The following is a 19285-nucleotide window of genomic DNA, read 5'->3' on the forward strand; positions in this document are numbered from 1 at the left end:
AAGCATCACATCTGTTGTAGGGTTCGGTGTTTGTTGCATGTGAATTGCGAATTTCCTTTTTGCTGCCCCTTGGCATGTAGGCGCCTCCGAGTTTGGGTACATTTTATGCGGGTGTCGTGGTTAAACCGGTTTAAAGCAAAAACGTGACGTGTGCAAAATGGACATTTCCTTAATTTCAGTCCTGTAAACGAAACCCATTATACCAGAACCACACAGTACGGGTTTAATTTTTAAACGCCATGAATTGTTGGTCTTGACAATTCTGAAAGGCTTATTATACGGTAACCCACTCATTTGAAAAACGGTCATCACAAAATTCGCTTTTATTGGCCATATAAACAAATATGCAAAATATTTTTTTCAGCTTTATCGACGAGCACCAAAGTGAGTTGGTCAGGGACCCATCGCACCCAAGACACCTGAAAAATCCATCTTACCTGACACATTCATACATGTCAATCACCACGCCTGGCAAAGCCATCACACACCTGACAGCCAAACGCGTCAAAACCCTTGCACGTATTCCACCCAACACACACGCTCATCATTCACAACCCTCACGCACGCATCACACACACATGCAATACTTACCAGGGCCTGCAGCACTTGCCACCCCCTACAGCACACACGTACCACAGTAGCATGAAGCCACGCCACACACGCCGTGCACATGGAGCGAGCGAGCTCTTGTGCGCGAGGGGGTACGGGGGGCAGGCGCTTTCCACGGGCCCCTTGCACCACCACCACCACACGCCTATACCTGCCACCTCCTCCTTACCTGTGCCTCTCGGCCCTCCTCACCCCCTAACTCCAATCTTCCCTCGCACCCTCGCCGGCCGAGGCCCCACGTCCGCCCAGCCGCTGCGCCCTTAGGGGGTTCGGGTCCCCGCCGCCGCCGCTGCTGCTGCTACTCGATGCCCGCGTTTAGGGCCCCGGGGGTCACGCGAGATCGGAGGCCCACGGGGGGACGGTGTGGGCCCTGGGGCCGCTGCCGGTTTACGATGAAGCGAGACGGAGCAGGCCGGGTCCAAGAGTCGGGAGATGGAGTTTATTACAAACAGCGCGTACAGGGCCGAGCCGAGCGTTTTGTTTTATCCGTTTACCTCCGCCATGACCCGCGAGTGTTTTATGAATGTAGTTTTAATATTAAACAAAAGGTATCTTCTAAAATTATTAAAGAACATCCGCCGACAAATCACTGCAACTACGGAAAGATCGGAGAGATTAAAACGCAATTCTCACGAGAAACAAGAGCGAACCCCAACCTAAGACCCCGCGTCGCGCCAGCGGTGCCGCCTGAACCCGCGAGTCTCTTCCCGGGCTCCAACAAAACAAACAGCGCGGGGGGATTGGGGATGTCGGGGGTGGTGACGACGGCCTCACGCGTTAAAACACAAGGGGGTAGTAGACGAGAGAGAAAGGGGGGGTCCCCGCTCTCAGCTTAGACGGGGAATGAAGTCGTGGGGAGGGGGGGGGGGGAGAACGACGGCCGCGCAAATGCGGGCCCCGAGAGACGCCGCAGCCGCCACGTGGAAGGGGCGAGAGAGCGCGGGACGACGACGAATGTGGACCCCCCCCCCCGCCGAGCGAGTGACCCATCGTGGTCCCCAGAGGCCTCCTCCTCCTCGTCCCGCTAGTAGCCCCTGCGATCCCCGTTGAATCGGCCGTACGCGTCGTCGCGGTCGAGACTCGAGCCCATGCGGTAGCGCGCAGAGGGCCCCCCCCCCGGGCTCATGGCGCGCCGCGCGAACATCGCGGGCCCCCCCCCCGAGGGCCCCAGCGAGCCCCCCCCGAAGCCGCGGCTAAGCGGGCTGCGCTCCCTAGCCCCGACCGAGCGGTAGTAGTAGGGGTCTCGGGGCGGCGGAGGAGGCGGCGGCAGCGGGCGGCGATCGTAGTAGGGGTCGGGCGCGTACGCGGGCGGCAGCGGCGGCGCGGGCCGCCCTCGGGAGCCCCCGAAGCGATCGTCGAAGAAGCCGCCGCGGTCGCCGGGCCGAGGGCCCCCCATGCCCGGGTAGGGCCGCCCGAAGCCGCCACCCCCACCGGCAGCAGCCAAGTGAGCCGGGAGGTGCGAGGGCGGTGGGGGTGGAGGAGGCGGCGGTGGAGGCGGCGGGTAGGGCCGCCCGTAGCCCAGGTGGTGGTGAGGGTGCGGCAGGGGGTAGGCCACGAAAGGCGGCGGTGGTGGCGGTGGAGGCGGCGGGTGGTGCGGGTGGTGGTGGTGGTGATGGTGCGGCGGCATCGGCGGCATGGGGCCTCCGTTGCGGTAGCCACCGCCACCACCGCCGTCTCCTCCCTCCTCTCCTCGGTGCATGTGGCTGACGGAGAGCTTCACGTTGATGGTGCGGCCGCCCAGCAAGTTGCCGTGCAAGGCGGAGATGGCGTCCTCTGCTGCCGAGCCGCGCTCCATGTGCACGAAGGCGAAGTCCTTGACGATGTCGCACTCGAGCACGCGGCCGTACTCGCCGAACAGCTCCTTGATCTGCGTGGTGGTCACGGAGGGGTCCACGTTGCCCACGAACACCTTGACGGCGTTGCGCACGTTCGTGGTGGAGTAGAGCACGTTGATGCGGTTGCCGCCGAAGCTGGACTTGTGCAGCAGCTGGATCGCCGTCTTGGCGTCCATCTCCTTCTCCATGTGCACGAACGCGTAATTGCGCATCACGTCGCAGTCGTTAACCTGCCCGTACTTCTCGAAGAGCTCGCGCAGCGCGCTCGGCTCCGTGTCGGACGGCAGGTTGCCCACGAAGAGCTTCACCATGGTGGCTTCGAGGAACAACGGAGCGCCGAGAAGAACGAGTCAAGAACGAGGTGGGGGACGAAGCCTTCGCGACCACCTCCTCCTCCCCCGAGGCGCCCAGCAAAATGGCGGCGCGTGGCCCCTCCGCCGAGTCACGAGATGGAGGAGCGCGCTGGGTCGTGACGTCATCGCGCGGGAGGAGTGGCGTGACGTCATCGCGCGGGAGAGTCACCGCGCTCGCTTGTAGATGTGTGTGTGTGTAGTGTGTGGGGACGGAGCGACACGGCGTGTGTGGGGAAACGCGGAGACAATGCCGAGGGAGTGACGAACGGGGGCACACGCGCACACGCGCGCGGCTTGATCGTGACGCCTTTGTTTGAGATCAAGGTGGTGACGTCACAGCGGGTTCTGGTCGCGCGTGCAATGTGGGGGGTACGGGGTGACATGACGCGCTAGTCGCTTCGCGCGGGAAAACCGCGAGCCAATCGGAAGCCGCCGCCTGGTGCGCGACGGTTGAACGTTTCTCAGGGTTCACTCGCGAGCCGGCCTCGGGTCACGTGACGCGACGTGAGCCCCCAACCCCCGTGAGGCTGCGTGGTGCTGGGCTCAGTCGACCCCATGGACACTTATCGAGAGGGGGAGGCCCCCCACGAGTCCCTCACGTTTCTCCATGAGTACCAATTCGTGGCATGTCAAGGTGCACCTAGCCTGGCACGAACGCCGTGGTGAAGTCGCCGCCGCCGCCGATGAATGGCGAACGGCTGTCGTTTGACCCTTTGACCCTTGCGCTGTTGCACACCCTGCATCCTCTATAATCCCATCACGGAAGCCCTGCACATTCTATAATCTCATCACGGAAGCCCTGCACATTCTATAATCTCATCACGGAAGCCCTGCACATTCTATAATCCCATCACGGAAGCCCTGCACATTCTATAATCTCATCACGGAAGCCCTGCACATTCTATAATCCCATCACGGAAGCCCTGCACATTCTATAATCTCATCACGGAAGCCCTGCACATTCTATAATCTCATCACGGAAGCCCTGCACATTCTATAATCTCATCACAGAAGCCCTGCACATTCTATAATCCCATCACGGAAGCCCTGCACATTCTATAATCTCATCACGGAAGCCCTGCACATTCTATAATCCCATCACGGAAGCCCTGCACATTCTATAATCTCATCACGGAAGCCCTGCACATTCTATAATCTCATCACGGAAGCCCTGCACATTTTATAATCCCATCACGGAAGCCCTGCACATTCTATAATCTCATCACGGAAGCCCTGCACATTCTATAATCTCATCACGGAAGCCCTGCACATTCTATAATCCCATCACGGAAGCCCTGCACATTCTATAATCTCATCACAGAAGCCCTGCACATTATATAATCCCATCACGGAAGCCCTGCACACTATATAATCTCATCACGGAAGCCCTGCACATTCCATAATCCCATCACGGAAGCACTGCACATTCTATAATCCCATCACAGAAGCACTGCACATTCCATAATCCCATCACAGAAGCCCTGCACATTCTATAATCCCATCACGGAAGCCCTGCACATTCTATAATCCCATCACGGAAGCCCTGCACCTCTATAATCCCATCACGGAAGCCCTGCACCCTCTATAATCTCCTCACGGAAGCCCTGCACATTCTATAATCTCATCACAGAAGCCCTGCCCCCTCTATAATCCCATCACGGAAGCACTGCACATTCTATAATCCCATCACAGAAGCACTGCACATTCTATAATCCCATCACAGAAGCCCTGCACCCTCTATAATCCCATCACAAAAGCCCTGCACATTCTATAATCCCATCACAGAAGCCCTGCACCTCTATAATCGCATCACGGAAGCGCTGCACATTCTATAATCCCATCATGGAAGCACACCCATTCATGCTCGCATTAAGCCACCAGTGCGCCATGGAATTAAGCCCCCACGCGCTTGGAGGGAAATTCCACATTCCTATGCCGGAGGGCGAGTCCATCCGTAGTGCATCTGTTGGCTCCCCCCAACAAAGTGGTGCCAATTTTATCGACCCCAGATGGGGCTATATCAACCCCCACCAACCAGGATTTCAACCTTTCTGATTGCGAGTCACTCACTCAGCAGCTGATAGCGCCAACCTGACCGGTTAGATTTGTGCAAATGAACCTTATGGCGGGACCCCGGGGTCCCATAAGTCCCCGGCTCTCGCATAAACTGCGTTGCGACGTCATTTTATGTCTGTTGAAGACGAACGATACGGCGATCTATTCCTCTCGACGAGCTCTACACGATGCGCTAATCAAGGTTTCAAAGTTGTTTATGACTACGGCAATTTTGGCAACGACATGATAACAGGATAATCCGCGCCAGGTGGGTCGCGGCGTTTATGTGCGCGGTGGGACGGAGTCGCCAAAAGTAAATTAATCTTGATTTGAAGCTTTCGTGACTGCAGGAATCCATACTCTTTGGTTCTACCTACGTGACTTTACCGAAAGAACCAAAGAGTATACATTTATTAATTGCGATTTGACTTCCGTTTATTCGGGACCCGAGGGTCCAGTCATCAGGTTACACATTCCTGCGGAGGGAGCTGGTAGGAACGTTGGGTTGCTCGGTCAATGGCCAGGGTCAACGGCGGCGTGGTGTATTCCGCAAATATGCCCGACTGTGAGGGCGGGCACAAGCCGGCGTGAGTAGGTTAAACGTTGAGTTTTATAAGGGCACCACGGGGTGACCAGCCCCTCCCCACCCAGTCCCACCCCTCCCACCCCCCACCCTCCCCACCCAGCCCCTCCCCACCCTCCCCACCCAGCCCCTCCCCACCCTCCCCTTCCCACCCTCCCCTCCCCACCTAGCCCCTCCCCACCCAGCCCAGCCCCTCCCTGCACGACGGACACAATAATCCCCTGTGGGCTGGTGTAACCAGGAGGTTCCTACCAGTATTATGCCAATGCAGACGTGAAGTCTATGGCAGTGTTCTTCACAAATTTGCAGAGGGGGGCCGCTTTCTCCGATAAGATGTCAGTGTGAGGGCCGCCACACACTTGAATCCGCTGGGTTTGACAGCACGATGGGGTGTTTTTACATTTGTGTATTTCCGCACATCTGTGGCCACCAGTGGTCGGTGGGCCTTGCAATGAACAACACTGCTATGGAATAAAAACACAACAGCATAAGGATAGTGTGAAAAAAAAACACTCCACACATTATTTGGAATAGACTTTAAGCGAATATCCATTGTGGAATTCAAACGCTCAAATGCATGGAGACGATGACAGCACTTGCAGATGAGGCATACAAACATTGAAGCGCATACAGACTATGGAATAGAAAAACACTACACACACAATGGAATAAATAGACGCGGAATGGGTCCCCTCGCCGTGGTGACCCCACGCGAGTGGTAAGCACCGCGGTGCCCAGTTATGCGCTAGGACCTCTCGCTGGCTTTCATTCAGAGTCGGGTCATGGACGGTTTGAAAAAAAATCTCCTTAAATAAACGTGAGCTTCCCAAAACCTGCCCGCAGCCTCTCGGTCATTTGTCTCTCTCGCCACGGGTCATGGTCAAAGTATGTGCCAGACTGCAGGCCCTTTGCTCACTCTTTTAGGATGGGCGTCTCCTCGCCATGGCCTGAACTGGCCCCAGTATCCACCGTTTAGTAATTTAGCTCGGCGGGTGGCGACGGCCATCACCGCGGGTTTCTGTGCATGATGTAGGCATGCTCTCTAACATCCGTACTCCACACAGCCCTCTCAATAGGTGCCCATGTGTCCCGCCTGCCTCATGGGTATTTACATCTCGATTCCTATGTTCTAGGCCTCCACACCGTTCTCCACTTGCATCAGGTTTCAATGTGTCCCCCTCGGCGTGTCTCCAAGTGTCTCAGGTCCTCTGGTGTCAGGTCCCCCACGTGTCTCAGGTCCTTCACGTGTCTACACGAGTCCGAGTTCCTCTCGTGTCTTCACCAGTTCCAGGTCCTCCACGTGTCTCAAGTCCCCCACGTGTCTACACGAGTCCCAGCTCCTCAAATGTCCTCACGAGTCCCAGATCCTCCACGTGTCTCAGGGCCCCCACGTGTCTCCATGAGTCCGAGTTCCTCTCGTGTCTCCACGTGTCTCAGGTCCCCAACGTGTCTACACGAGTCCCAGCTCCTCAAATGTCCTCACGAGTTCCAGGTCCTCCACGTGTCTCAGGTCCCTCACGTGTCTCCATGAGTCCGAGTTCCTCTCGTGTCTCCACGTGTCTCAGGTCCCCCACGTGTCTACACGAGTCCCAGCTCCTCAAATGTCCTCACGAGTCCCAGATCCTCCACGTGTCTCAGGGCCCCCACGTGTCTCCATGAGTCCGAGTTCCTCTCGTGTCTCCACGTGTCTCAGGTCCCCCACGTGTCTACACGAGTCCCTGCTCCTCAAATGTCCTCACGAGTTCCAGGTCCTCCACGTGTCTCAGGTCCCTCACGTGTCTCCATGAGTCCGAGTTCCTCTCGTGTCTCCACGTGTCTCAGGTCCCTCACGTGTCTACACGAGTCTGAGTTCCTCTCGTGTCTACATGAGTCCCAGATCCTCCACGTGTCCTCACGAGTTCCAGGTCCTCCACGTGTCTCAGGGCCCCCATGTGTCTCCACGAGTCCCAGCTCCTCTCGTGTCCTCACGAGTTCCAGGTCCTCCACGTGTCCTCACGTGTCTCAGGCTCCCGACGCGTCTCCATGAGTCCCAGTTTGTGTCCACACGTGTCCCCACGTGTCGTCGTGTCACCCCCACCCGCCATTGGCACATGTCACTTGTCGGCGAGCGCATGCAGGAGAAGCGCCCGTTCCTCTTCGGGCGTGTGCCCGCCGTGACGCGCGCGCACGATGCACGTGGGCCGGTGCAGGTTCAGTAGGAAGACGAGCTGCTGCCGCTCCCGCCGCAGCGCCTCCATCTGTGAGCGCAACTCTGTGTTCAGTGCCTCCAGCTGCTCCGACTCCTGGGGCAGAGGGGAGGGGGGGGGGTCAGAGGGGAGGGGTAAATTAATCAATAAATTTATCCATTGGTACATGAGGGCCTTTCTTCCCAAGCTGCCACCACCGTTCACGATGTAATGATCCGCACGGTAATGAATACCTCAAGACGTTCGTCCAATAACACTGTGGTCTTCAAAGGAAATACAGTAGAACCCCTCTTAACACCACCCCTGTTAACGACGAATCGCTTAGCCACAGGCCTCCATAGAGCCCAATGTGTTCACTTCCCGACCATTCCCCTGTTAACGACGGGCTGTTGTAGTTATGTCTTGATTTGAAGCTTTCGTGACTGCAGGAATCCATACTCTTTGGTTCTTTCCGTAAAGTCACGTAGATAGAAAATTTAAACAAAAATTAAATTAAAATAAATTCTATTAATCACATGTATTATTTTAATTTTAATATATGTGATATATGATTTTTATTTTGTTTAATTTTTCTACCTCCGTGACTTTACCGAAAGAACCAAAGAATATGTTGTAGTTATAATTAAGATGAAATAATTCATTTTTTTACCGTGTTTTTATATTATGTGTTTATAATGTTGTTAGTATCTTTATGTATTAATAGCCACTGCTTAAATATCATAAAGTACGGTATTTTGGGTGAAAAAGGGTAACTTTCTATGCTACCGAAATGAATTAGGCCTTTAACATGTATTTCCTATTCTCGCTTAACGACCAAATCGCTTAACGACCGGTTTCATGGAACCAATTACCGTTGTTAAGAAGGGTTCTACTGGATATAACGTTTCGGGTAATGGCCCTTGAAACCGTAATCAATATTTTAATGATGCGGGGGGGGGGGGGAGCAAAGGGCGGGGCTACCTGAGGAATGGATGGGGCCAGAATCAGAGCTGGAGGCGGGGCTAGCTGCCGAGTGGGCGGGGCGAGTCATCGAGCGGGTGGGACTTGTTACCGAGTGGGTGGGACGAGTTCTGGAGTGGGCGGGGCTAGTTGCCGATTGGGCAGGACTATTCTATGGGTCTTTCAGTAAAAGCCACGTAGAAAGAAAAACAATAAAAATATCACCACGTTTCGATCGCAACACGAGCAATCATCTTCAGGTGAGAGAGGGTCGGGACTAGTTGCTGAGTGGGCGGGGGGTTAGTTGCTGAGTGGGCGGGACTAGTTGCCGAGTAGGCGGGGCGATTGCAAAGTAGGCGGGGCTTGTAGTGTGGTGGGGTAGCAGGGGGGGGGAGCTCACCACGTGTCCTGGTCATGTATCCCAGAAATGTGGTGCTCAGGGTTATGGGGTCGCGGTGTATGGGGTTAGAGGTCTGGGGGCGCTGTCCCCCTCCTCACCCGCTGGAGGCATTCCGTCCGTTCTCGCTTCTTGTTGCGACACTTTGCCGCAGCCATCTTATTCCTCTCCCGTCGCCGCTGCCTCCGTTCCTCCTCCTCAGCCGAGACCTTGACAGTATATGAATACAGTATACAGTAGATATGCATTAACTCACTGACAGTATACATACAGCGCGCACACACTGACAGTATACGTCCAGTTTAACAGGTATGCTTTCGCGACCAATATTATTCATAATCAACGTTTTTTGGGTTTAGATCGCGTTATTTATAAATGTGTCGTAACCCTCCACCACCCGACACGGCCAATCAGTAAAACAGTGTCACGTTGACAAAGGACAAATAGTTCACTACTTTAGCCCACCGGTGTGTTGAAGCGTGAAACCACAACATTTACAATTTGAGTACGACGTTTCGCTGGTAATTGCATCCAGCATCATCGGGCAATTCGCCAGAATGGTGAGGCTCTGCTCTGTCTCCCGTTCTTATATAAGAACGGGAGACAGAGCAGAGCAGAGCCTCACCATTGTAAATGTTGTGGTTTCACGCTTCAACACACCGGTGGGCTAAAGCAGTGAACTAATTGTCCTTTGTCAACGTGACACTTTTTTACTGATTGGCCGTGTCGGGTGGTGGAGGGTTACGACACATTTATAAATAACGCGATCTAAACCCAAAAACGTTGATTATGAGTATACGTCCAGTAGGCACCGACAGTATATGTGCAGTACACACGCAATATACGCAACACATACCCACTGACAGTATACATTCAGTATACACACACCGGGACAGTAAACATTCAGTATATACAGTATAAATACAGTACACACCGACATACATGCATTATACTTATCGACAGGAAATATATACTGTATACATACTGACAAGTATACATACGGTATACACAATACGACAATATACATACAGTATACACACCCACAGACAGTCTACATACAGTATACACACCCCAACAGTAAACATGCGCTATGTACATCGACAGTATACATAGAGTGTACACAACCCAAGTGTGTGCCTGTGTGCACGCTGTAGAGGTGTGTGTGTGCACGCTGTAGAGGTGTGTGTGTGTGCCTGTGTGCACGCTGTAGAGGTGTGTGTGTGCCTGTGTGCACGCTGTAGAGGTGTGTGTGTGTGTGCCTGTGTGCACGCTGTAGAGGTGTGTGTGTGTGTGCCTGTGTGCACGCTGTGCAGGTGTGTGTGTGTGTGCCTGTGTGCACGCTGTAGAGGTGTGTGTGTGTGTGCCTGTGTGCACGCTGTAGAGGTGTGTGTGTGTGTGCCTGTGTGCACGCTGTGCAGGTGTGTGTGTGTGTGCCTGTGTGCACGCTGTAGAGGTGTGTGTGTGCCTGTGTGCACGCTGTAGAGGTGTGTGTGCCTGTGTGCACGCTGTAGAGGTGTGTGTGTGTGCCTGTGTGCACGCTGTAGAGGTGTGCCTGTGTGCACGCTGTAGAGGTGTGTGTGTGCTGTACAGGTGTGTGTGTGTGCACGCTGTGCAGGTGTGTGTGTGTGCACGCTGTAGAGGTGTGTGTGTGTGCCTGTGTGCACGCTGTAGAGGTGTGTGTGTGTGTGCCTGTGTGCACGCTGTAGAGGGGTGTGTGTGCACGCTGTACAGGTGTGTGTGTGTGTGTGCCTGTGTGCACGCTGTAGAGGTGTGTGTGTGCACGCTGTAGAGGTGTGTGTGTGTGTGCTGTACAGGTGTGTGTGTGTGCACGCTGTGCAGGTGTGTGTATGTGTGCTGTACAGGTGTGTGTGTGTGTGCACGCTGTACAGGTGTGTGCCTGTGTGCACGCTGTAGAGGTGTGTGTGTGCACGCTGTACAGGTGCGTGTGTGTGCTGTGCAGGTGTGTGTGTGCATGCTGTACAGGTGACTGTGTGTGTGCTGTACAGGGGAGTATGTGTGCTGTAGAGGTGTGTGTGTGTGTGTGTGCACGCTGTGCAGGTGACTGTGTGTGTGTGCTGTACAGGTGACTGTGTGTGCTGTACAGGGGAGTGTGTGCGCTGTAGAGGTGTGTGTGTGTGTGTGCACGCTGTGCAGGTGTGTGTGTGCTGTACAAGTGTGTGTGTGTGCTGTACAGGTGTGTGTGTGCTGTACAGGTGACTGTGTGTGTGCGCACACTGTACAGGTGTGTGTGTGTGCACGCTGTACAGGTGACTGTGTGTGTGTGTGCGCTGTGCAGGTGTGTATGTTTAATACGTCGGCTTTCGAGAACAATATCCATAATACACGTTTTTTGGTTAGATCTCGTGAATATGTAAATGTGTCGTTAACTCCCCCCCCCCACCACATCACTCAAGAAGTGCTCACAAGTGATGCCATCACATCTACCCCTCTGTTTAAGGAACGAAACAGGAGGATTTATCCACAAATCTGTCTGTCGCCTGATGAAGCTGGTTGTAATTACTGCCGAAACGTCGTACTCAGATTGTAAATGTTGTGGCTTTGCTCTCCAGCACACCGGTGTGCTGTACTAGTGACGAATTGGCACGTTATATTTACGTGACAAACCTTAATAATTGGCTGTGTCGGGTGGTGGCGGGTTTAACGACACATTTATATACGTACGCGATCTAACCCAAAATAACTTTAAGGTGCGTATGTGTGCACACGCTGTATAGGTGTGTTTGTGTGTGCATGCGGTACAGCTTTGTGTGCTGTACAAGTGTGTGAGCGCGATGTTTACAGGTGTATGTGTAAATTTCGATTTAAAGCTTTCGTGACTGCAGGGATTCATCTTCTTGGTTCTTTCGGTAAAGTCACGTAGAAGGGAAATAATAAAATAATAATAAAACATAATAAAATACAATTTGTATTTTATTATGTTTTATTATTATACAATTTTAAATACAATTTGTATTTTATTATGTTTAATTTTTTATTATTTTATTATTTCCCTTCTACGTGACTTTACCGAAAGAACCAAGAAGATGAATCCCTGCAGTCACGAAAGCTTTAAATCGAAATTTACAAGAAGAGGTGTATGTGTAGTATACAAGCGCGTGTCCATATTGTACAGGGGGGCCATATGTATGTGTGCACGTGACCTACCGGCGCGCGGGTCGGGTAGGGTCGAGGCCTCTCCACGGAGCCCACGGTAGGCCCCAGCGATGGCCCAGCCCCGGTGTCCGCGGGCCCTAGACCCTGCGCGGCGCGCTTGCTCTGGATGGCGAGTCGCAGGCCCTCCTTCACCAGGGGGGTCAGACTGCCCAGCTCCTCCATGAGCGAGAACGGAGACACGGGGCCCCCGGCCTGCGCGGCCGCCTCCGGCCACTGGGGGCCACCGGGTTGCCCCTGTGGCATCATGACGACGGCGGAGTCGGGGCACGGGGGAGCGGGGGCCTCGGGATCACGGTGGTGTCGGGGTCCGGAGGTCCTGTGTGCGAGGCCGCGACTCGCCGCAAGGATCGGCGGCAGGTGTTGGGTCGGAGGCGGTTGGATTGGTTGGAGCTCTGCACAAACAACAACAACGACGACATTGACACCAGACACTAAGGGGGTCGGTGACGCAGTGGTTCACACATTGCGATATGAAATCGTCGACCCCCAATTTGCAGTCCCTGGCACGGCTATTGACGACGCCAGCAGTCCCGAGTGATATAGGAACCAGTCCTGATGTTCCCTCGCTTCACCAACACGCATTGGACCAGGGTGGTTAAATTATGGTATGACGAAAGCATTTGTCATCGCAAATTAAAACAACGCGACATGTAAAAAATCGTAACTATTCTATACTCTCGCGTAACGAGAGGGGTTCAGCAGAGTTCGTGTAGTTTTGCTCTTCGTTCTCCTATGAAGGAGCGCAGACTACAGCAGCGTTGAACTCTATCGTCCATGGTTTGGGTTGCATGCCTACACTCGCACTATTGTGGCTTGTCTTAAATAGTCCATTCATTAAGGACTTGTGCGCATCGGCCTGCCGTTGATGTCGCACTGGTTGCGACACTCCTCGAAGACACCGGCGTTCCATCAACCGCATCAGAACATCAACTCGAACTAAAGTGAGGTTGTTCCGGTAAACACCTGAATTCCATGTCATCGAAGCGAACGAGCGTAACCAGGGATATCGTCGAACGATGCCAAGTCTCCGTTTGCACCGCGCGAAATACGCGCGGCGCGCGGCGTTCCGCGCGTAAAGCTCCGGGTGGTCATGCGGCGCTCTGCAAGCGGCGGAGTGGTGCACAAACTAATCAAGTGCACGATCGAGGGAACACGTGCGTGTGTGTATGTATGTGTGTGCGTGTATGTGTGTGCGTGTGTGTATGTGTGTGCGTGTGTATGTGTGTTCGTGTGTGTGTGTGTGCGTGTGTGCGTATGTGTGCGTGTGTGTGTGTATGTGTGCGTGTGTGTATGTGTGTGTGTGTATGTGTGCGTGTGTATATGTGCGTGTGTATGTGTGCGTGTATGTGTGTGTGCTTGTATGTGTGTGTGTGCGTGTATGTGTGTGCGTGTGTATGTTTGTTCGTGTGTGTGTGTGCGTGTGTGCGTGTGTGTGCGTGTGTGTGTGCGTGTGTGTATGTGTGTGCGTGTGTGTGTATATGTGCGTGTGTATGTGTGCGTGTATGTGTGTGCGTGTGTATGTGTGCGTGTGTGCGCGTGTGCGTGTGTGTGTGTGCGTGTGTATGTGTGCGTGTGTGTGCGTGTGTATGTGTGCGCGTGTGCGTGTGTGTATGTGTGCGTGTGTGTATGTATGCATGTGCGTGTGTGTGTGTGTGCGTGTATGTGTGTGCGTGTGTGTGTGTATGTGTGTGTGTGTACGTGTGTGTGCGTATGTGCGCGTGTGTGTGTGCTTGTGTGTGAGTGCGTGTGTGCGTGTGTGCGTGTATGTGTGTGCGTGTGTGTGTGCGTGTGTGTGTGCGTGTGTGCGTGTGTGTGTGCGTGTGTGCGTGTATTTGTGTGCGCGTGTGTGTGCGTGTGTGCGTGTATGTGTGCGTGTATGTGTGCATGCGTGTGTGTGCGTGCGTGTGTGTGCGTGCGTGTATGTGTGCGTGTGTGTGCGTGTGTGTATGTATGTGTGTGCGTGTGCGTGTATGTGTGTGGCTGTGTGTGTGTATGTGTGTGTGTGTGCGTGCGTGTGGGTGTGTGTGCGTATGTGCGTGTGTATGTGTGCGTGTGTGCGTGTGTGTGTTTGTGTGTGCGTGTGTGTGTTTGTGTGTGCGTGTATGTGTGCGTGTATGTATGCGTGCGTGTGTGTGCGTGCGTGTGTATGTGTGCGTGTGTATGTGTGCGTGTGTATGTGTGTGTGTATGTGTGCGTGTGTATGTATGTGCGTGTGTGTATGTGTGCGTGTGAATGTGTGTATGTGTGTGTGTGCGTGTGAATGTGTGTATGTGTGTATGTGTGCGTGTGTTTATGTGTGTGTGCGTGTATATGTGCGTGTGTATGTGTGTATGTATGCGTGTGTGTATGTGTGTGCGTGTGTATGTGTGTGTATGTGTGTGTATGTATTTGTGGGGAGCGGTAGTGTAGCGGTTAGCGCGCTGCGCTATGAACCTGGCGACCCGGGTTCGATTCCCGCTCATGGCTAACACCAGTGACGATTATCTGAACCGGTCCTGGGCCTCCCCTAGGTCGACTCAGCCTTAAATGAGTACCTGGTGCGGTGTGTAAACATCGCCACTAGGGAGACAAAGGCGGTCGGGCGTGGTGCTGGCCACCCACCCCCTCGTGTACCGTTCCGGCCTTCATAGGTGCTCGCTAACAGCACTTGCCCCTACAGTCTGTTCAGGCTATACGGGGGATCTTTGTATGTGTGCGCGTGTGTATGTGTGCGTGTGTGTATGTATGCATGTGCGTGTGTGTGGTGTGTTGTGCGTGTGTATGTGTGCGTGTGTGTATGTGTGTGTGTGTACGTGTGTGTGCGTATCTGCGCGTGTGTATGTATGTTTGTGCGTGTGTGTGTGTGTACATGTGTGTGCGTGCATGTGTGTGCGTGTATGTGTGTGCGCGTGTGTATGTGTGCGTGTGTATGTGTGCGTGTGTATGTGTGCGTGCATGTGTGTGTATGTGTGCGTGTGTATGTGTGTGCGTGTGTGTGTGCGTGTGTGCGCGCATGCGCGCATGCGATGCATGTGGTAGTGTAGCGGTTAGCGCGCTCCACTACGAACCCAGAGACCCGAGTTCGTTCCCCGCTCTCGGCCAACGCCAGTAACGATTATTTGAACCGGTTCTCGACCTCCCCTAGGTCGACCCAGCCTCAAATGAGTACCTGGTGTGGTGCGTAAACATACATTTCCACGAGGGAGACAAAGCGACCGGGCGTTGTGCTGGCCACCCACCCCCTCGTGTGCCGTGTCGGACTTTATAGGTGCTCGCTAACAGCACTTGCCCCAACAGTCTGCCAAGGCTATACGGGGGGTCTTTGTCTTGCATGCCATGCAAACCACAACCACACGTCCTCTATGACGACAGTCCACTTAATAATTGGAGGGGGGGAAATTAACTTAACTCGCTCAAAGCAAAACTGCGCTGTGGTTTTACTTTAAAAAGTTGATCAATGTTTGCCCCGATCTCCATAACGGAATTGTGCCTCTGTGGCTTCTGGAACTTTACATGACACGGGCAACAACGTAACTTAAGCGCTTGATAATATATCGTGAAAAACAATCAGCAATGACCCAGTCCAACACTCGTCACTGAAACCATCGCCACACGCGCCGCTAGTCCTCTACGCGACAGTTCTTATCGTACACATTACAGTATATACACTACAGTATATACACTACAGTATATACACTACAGTATATACTTTACAACTGCTTTTGTGTTTAGTTTGTTAAGTACGTACTGTGCGAATGAGTTGAACATACGACAGTACACTATACTGTATGCGTGCCATGAGGTTGCACACTTTAATGAATGTGTACAGCAACAGGTTCATTACAATAATTGCGGTGAATTCATTCATTAATGGGAAGGTTAACCTGCCGAAACGTCGGCAACTGTGAAATAAACCCTGCAATTTGTTGTACACATTTACTTATAACATGTTTATAAACCGTGGAAATTATTTAAGTTAATCATAAACGGATCGCAATGATGCATCATGCACACCCTATTCTGTGTACGTGTGTGTGTTCATTTGTATGTGAGAGCGGTGCGCTACGAACCCGGCCACCCGAGTTCGATTCCCGCTCAGGGCCAACATCGGTGACGATTATCTGAACCTGTCCTGGGCCTCCCCTGGGTCGACTCAGCCTCAAATGAGTACCTGGTGCGGTGCGTAAAAACATCGCCAATGGGGAGACAAAGGCGGCTGGGCGTGGTGCTGGCCACCCACCCCCTCGTGTGCTGTGCTCGCTAACAGCACTTGCCCCAACAGTCTGTTCAAACGTGTATGGGATAATCTATGTCTTTGTGTATATATATGTGTGTGCTTACGTAGTGTGATGTGTAGTGTTGACCATCCCACCCCTTCGTTCCGACCTTCACATAGGTGCTCGCTAATAGCATCTGCCCCAACAGTCTGATAAAAAGCTGGAAGGGAGATCTTTATCTTTGAATGTCCATGCGTGTCAGTGCTGTACACGTGTGCTCGACCTCTCCCTCCTTCTCACCCGGGCGGCCCCGCAACCGAACGCGACCTGGGCGCGTTAGGTTGCATACGAACGTCGCGTCATGTAAACACGCGCACGGTGAGAGCGCGACTCCTGTCGTGACACAGGGCCTCGCGAAGGATCACCCATTCCTAACCCAACTGACAGCAAATCATCTCTAAATTGAAATTCAGTTCCTAAAGAAACTCCCAGTACGTTGAGTGAAACGTCGGACATCATTATGAGCAACACTCGGATAGCTGTCCTGTTAAACATATTCGTCCATAACAATACCTCTTCGTGTGCTTTCATGAAGGGCCGAAACGTTATTTTCCTGTGAAGGCCGCAGTGTTATTGTTTTTGTTTGTTATTCGTGCCAACGCAGTTATCACCAAATAATAATTAGTTTAACTTTCATTTTAAGGTCGAAAGTCTCAAGCTATTATTCTGTGTGTGCGTATCTCGGGGTCACGACAACTCTCGTGAACGTGACTCAAATCGAGTGAGATTTTAGTCGGAGGTGGTGATGATGTGCCCGATGGGAAAATCGACGAAAGCGGTACAAGAAAACGGTGCTCAATTGACAAGAAACCTGCTCAGTGGGTGAGCAGCCACCTCCAATGGAACCTGCAGAGCTGCGCCGAGTCTCAAGACACATCTCAGGAGGGTCCTGCCCTAAGATGTTGGAGTGCAAATTCGTGTCTTTGTCGAGGAATACTTCTCAATTCATCATCATCAACCATGATTTATCCACTGCTCAGCGAACGTCTCTTCCAGCTCCTACCATCTATCATGGCCCTGCGTTGGTGTAACAATCCACCTAAGCGTCTGCATACGATATTACTTTATCGCTCCTTCTCCGCGGTGGATATAAACCCGGGCGCGTTTTCCTCCCTTGACTGCCACGCCGTCAATCGTCTCGACCAGCGACCATCGTCCATGCTGGCGTTCATTTTACTGTGAGATCGAGGAGGCTGCTAATCTCTGCGTAGCTGCGCTTCTGGTTGTTGCACAAAGTCGCATCTGATGTTTCGCCGCGCTAATTTCAGCCCAGGTCTCCCTTGAGAGAGATGGTTTTAGTGGGATCTCACCTGCTCAATCACACATCTCGTATATCCATTTACCTCTGCACGTGACCACGTCAGATTGTAATCGTTCTCTGTGAGTTGGGTTAAGAATGGATGATCTTTCGCGAGGTTCGGTGTCGCGACAGGTGTCGCGCTCTCTCCGTGCGCATGTTTACATGGCGCGACGTCAGGACGCGACCCCACGCGCCCAGGTCGCGACACGACGGGGCCGCCCGCGTGAGCGAGTAGGAGATGAGCGGGTGAGGAGGAGGAGAGAGGAGGAGGAGACGCGGAAAGGTGAAGTGACGGCGGAACCCCCGTGTAGTCTGAACATACTTTTGGTGTAAGAGCTGTTAGTGAGCACCTATGAAGGACGGCACGGTACAAGAGGTGTGGCCAAAACCGCGCCCGGCCGCCTTTGTCTCCCCAGCGCTGATGTTAACACACCGCACAAGGTGCTCACTTAAGAGTTTACCTAGGTGAGGCCCAGGACCGGTTCAGGTATCAATCAGCACTGTCGTTAGCCGTGGCTGGGAATGGAAATCACACCACCGTTCCCCGTAAACACACAGACTCGCATCGTATACCGAGAGGGAGAACTCCATCAAGCAGTGGATAGACCATGTCTGATCACATAATAAGTGCATGCAATGATGTCCATGTACAGATAGTGACATCAGTGGCGAGAGGGATAGAAGCTGGTCCTGGGGTCCCCTCTTTACAAACCCGCACGGACCAGCGTGGTGAACTACGGTCAAACAACCCCGAGGACCGACAGACATCATCTCGCTGTGAATTGACAAAAAGATGAACAATATTGAATTGTTGCCGAGTTAATAGTTAACAATGACAGCACACACACAATGACAATGGGTGGAGAAGAAGAGAACGCGGACCAGGGCACAGCACGAATCACAGCCTGGCACCACACGTGAGTCTATGAAAAGGACACGGCGAGGCAGAATGATGGCCGGTGGACGAGACTGGTGACAGAATGACAGCTAAAGGAGCGATCGCGTCCACGTGGGATGACCACTGCGGAGGTGGAGCCACGAGATCATCAGTTAATGTGTAGGTGGATGGACTCTGATGATGATACCAAGAATGAAAGTTAGAGGTAATGAACGATCCCTTACCTGCTCCGGGTCCACGTGAACGTGAAGCTTCCGCTTAGTTGAGTCCCACTCTGTTCGATTATTTTTCGGTCCCGTTCGGCTTGGCTCGGCTTGGATTCACTTGTCTCGGCCTGGTTCGGGTTCGATTCTTTTTTTTAAGCAGGTTCGGGTTGGATAGGTACGGTTCGGCTCGGTCCGACTTAGCTGGGTTGGGTTCGACTAGGTTTCATTCGACCCGGCCCGGTCTGGTGTTGTTGTTTTTTTTTTCTCGATCTGGTTCGGCTCGGATCGGTGCCGCTTGTGTTTTTTTTTTCTCACCCCGGCTCGGTTCGGTTCCGTTCCGCCACGTGCCCGCCGCGCTCCCCATGTCTCGCTCGCGCCGCGAGCGCGCCTCTTATACCCGGCACGGCTGGCGGTGACGTCATTCTATTTCAGGCGCGTGCGTGAGCGGCTCTCCCCCCGCTCCCTCACCCACCCTTACCCCCCCACTCTCCCGC

At 53.4% G+C, this 19285-nt stretch overlaps 2 protein-coding genes across 2 annotated transcripts; both read right to left on the reverse strand.

Annotated features, from left to right (window-relative positions):
• Nucleotides 1-1026: 1026 nt before the first annotated feature.
• LOC133360440 (RNA-binding protein lark-like) lies at nt 1027-2887 on the reverse strand. The gene has a single exon (XM_061579165.1). It carries the CDS (start codon nt 2753-2755, stop codon nt 1634-1636), a length of 1122 nt encoding a protein of 373 aa, XP_061435149.1. The 5' UTR covers nt 2756-2887; the 3' UTR covers nt 1027-1633.
• Nucleotides 2888-5915: 3028 nt separating this feature from the next.
• LOC133360628 (cyclic AMP-dependent transcription factor ATF-3-like) lies at nt 5916-19139 on the reverse strand. Its single transcript, XM_061579426.1, has 4 exons — nt 18810-19139; nt 12123-12523; nt 9059-9166; nt 5916-7717 (listed from the first exon to the last, which is right to left on the reverse strand). The coding sequence occupies exons 2-4, from the start codon at nt 12375-12377 to the stop codon at nt 7529-7531; spliced, it is 552 nt and encodes a 183-aa protein (XP_061435410.1). The 5' UTR covers nt 12378-12523; nt 18810-19139; the 3' UTR covers nt 5916-7528.
• Nucleotides 19140-19285: the final 146 nt, after the last annotated feature.

The sequence above is a fragment of the Lethenteron reissneri genome, chromosome 8 (genome assembly GCF_015708825.2).
Source record: "Lethenteron reissneri isolate LAM-NWPU_2019-01 chromosome 8, ASM1570882v1, whole genome shotgun sequence".
NCBI classification, from domain to species: domain Eukaryota; kingdom Metazoa; phylum Chordata; class Hyperoartia; order Petromyzontiformes; family Petromyzontidae; genus Lethenteron; species Lethenteron reissneri.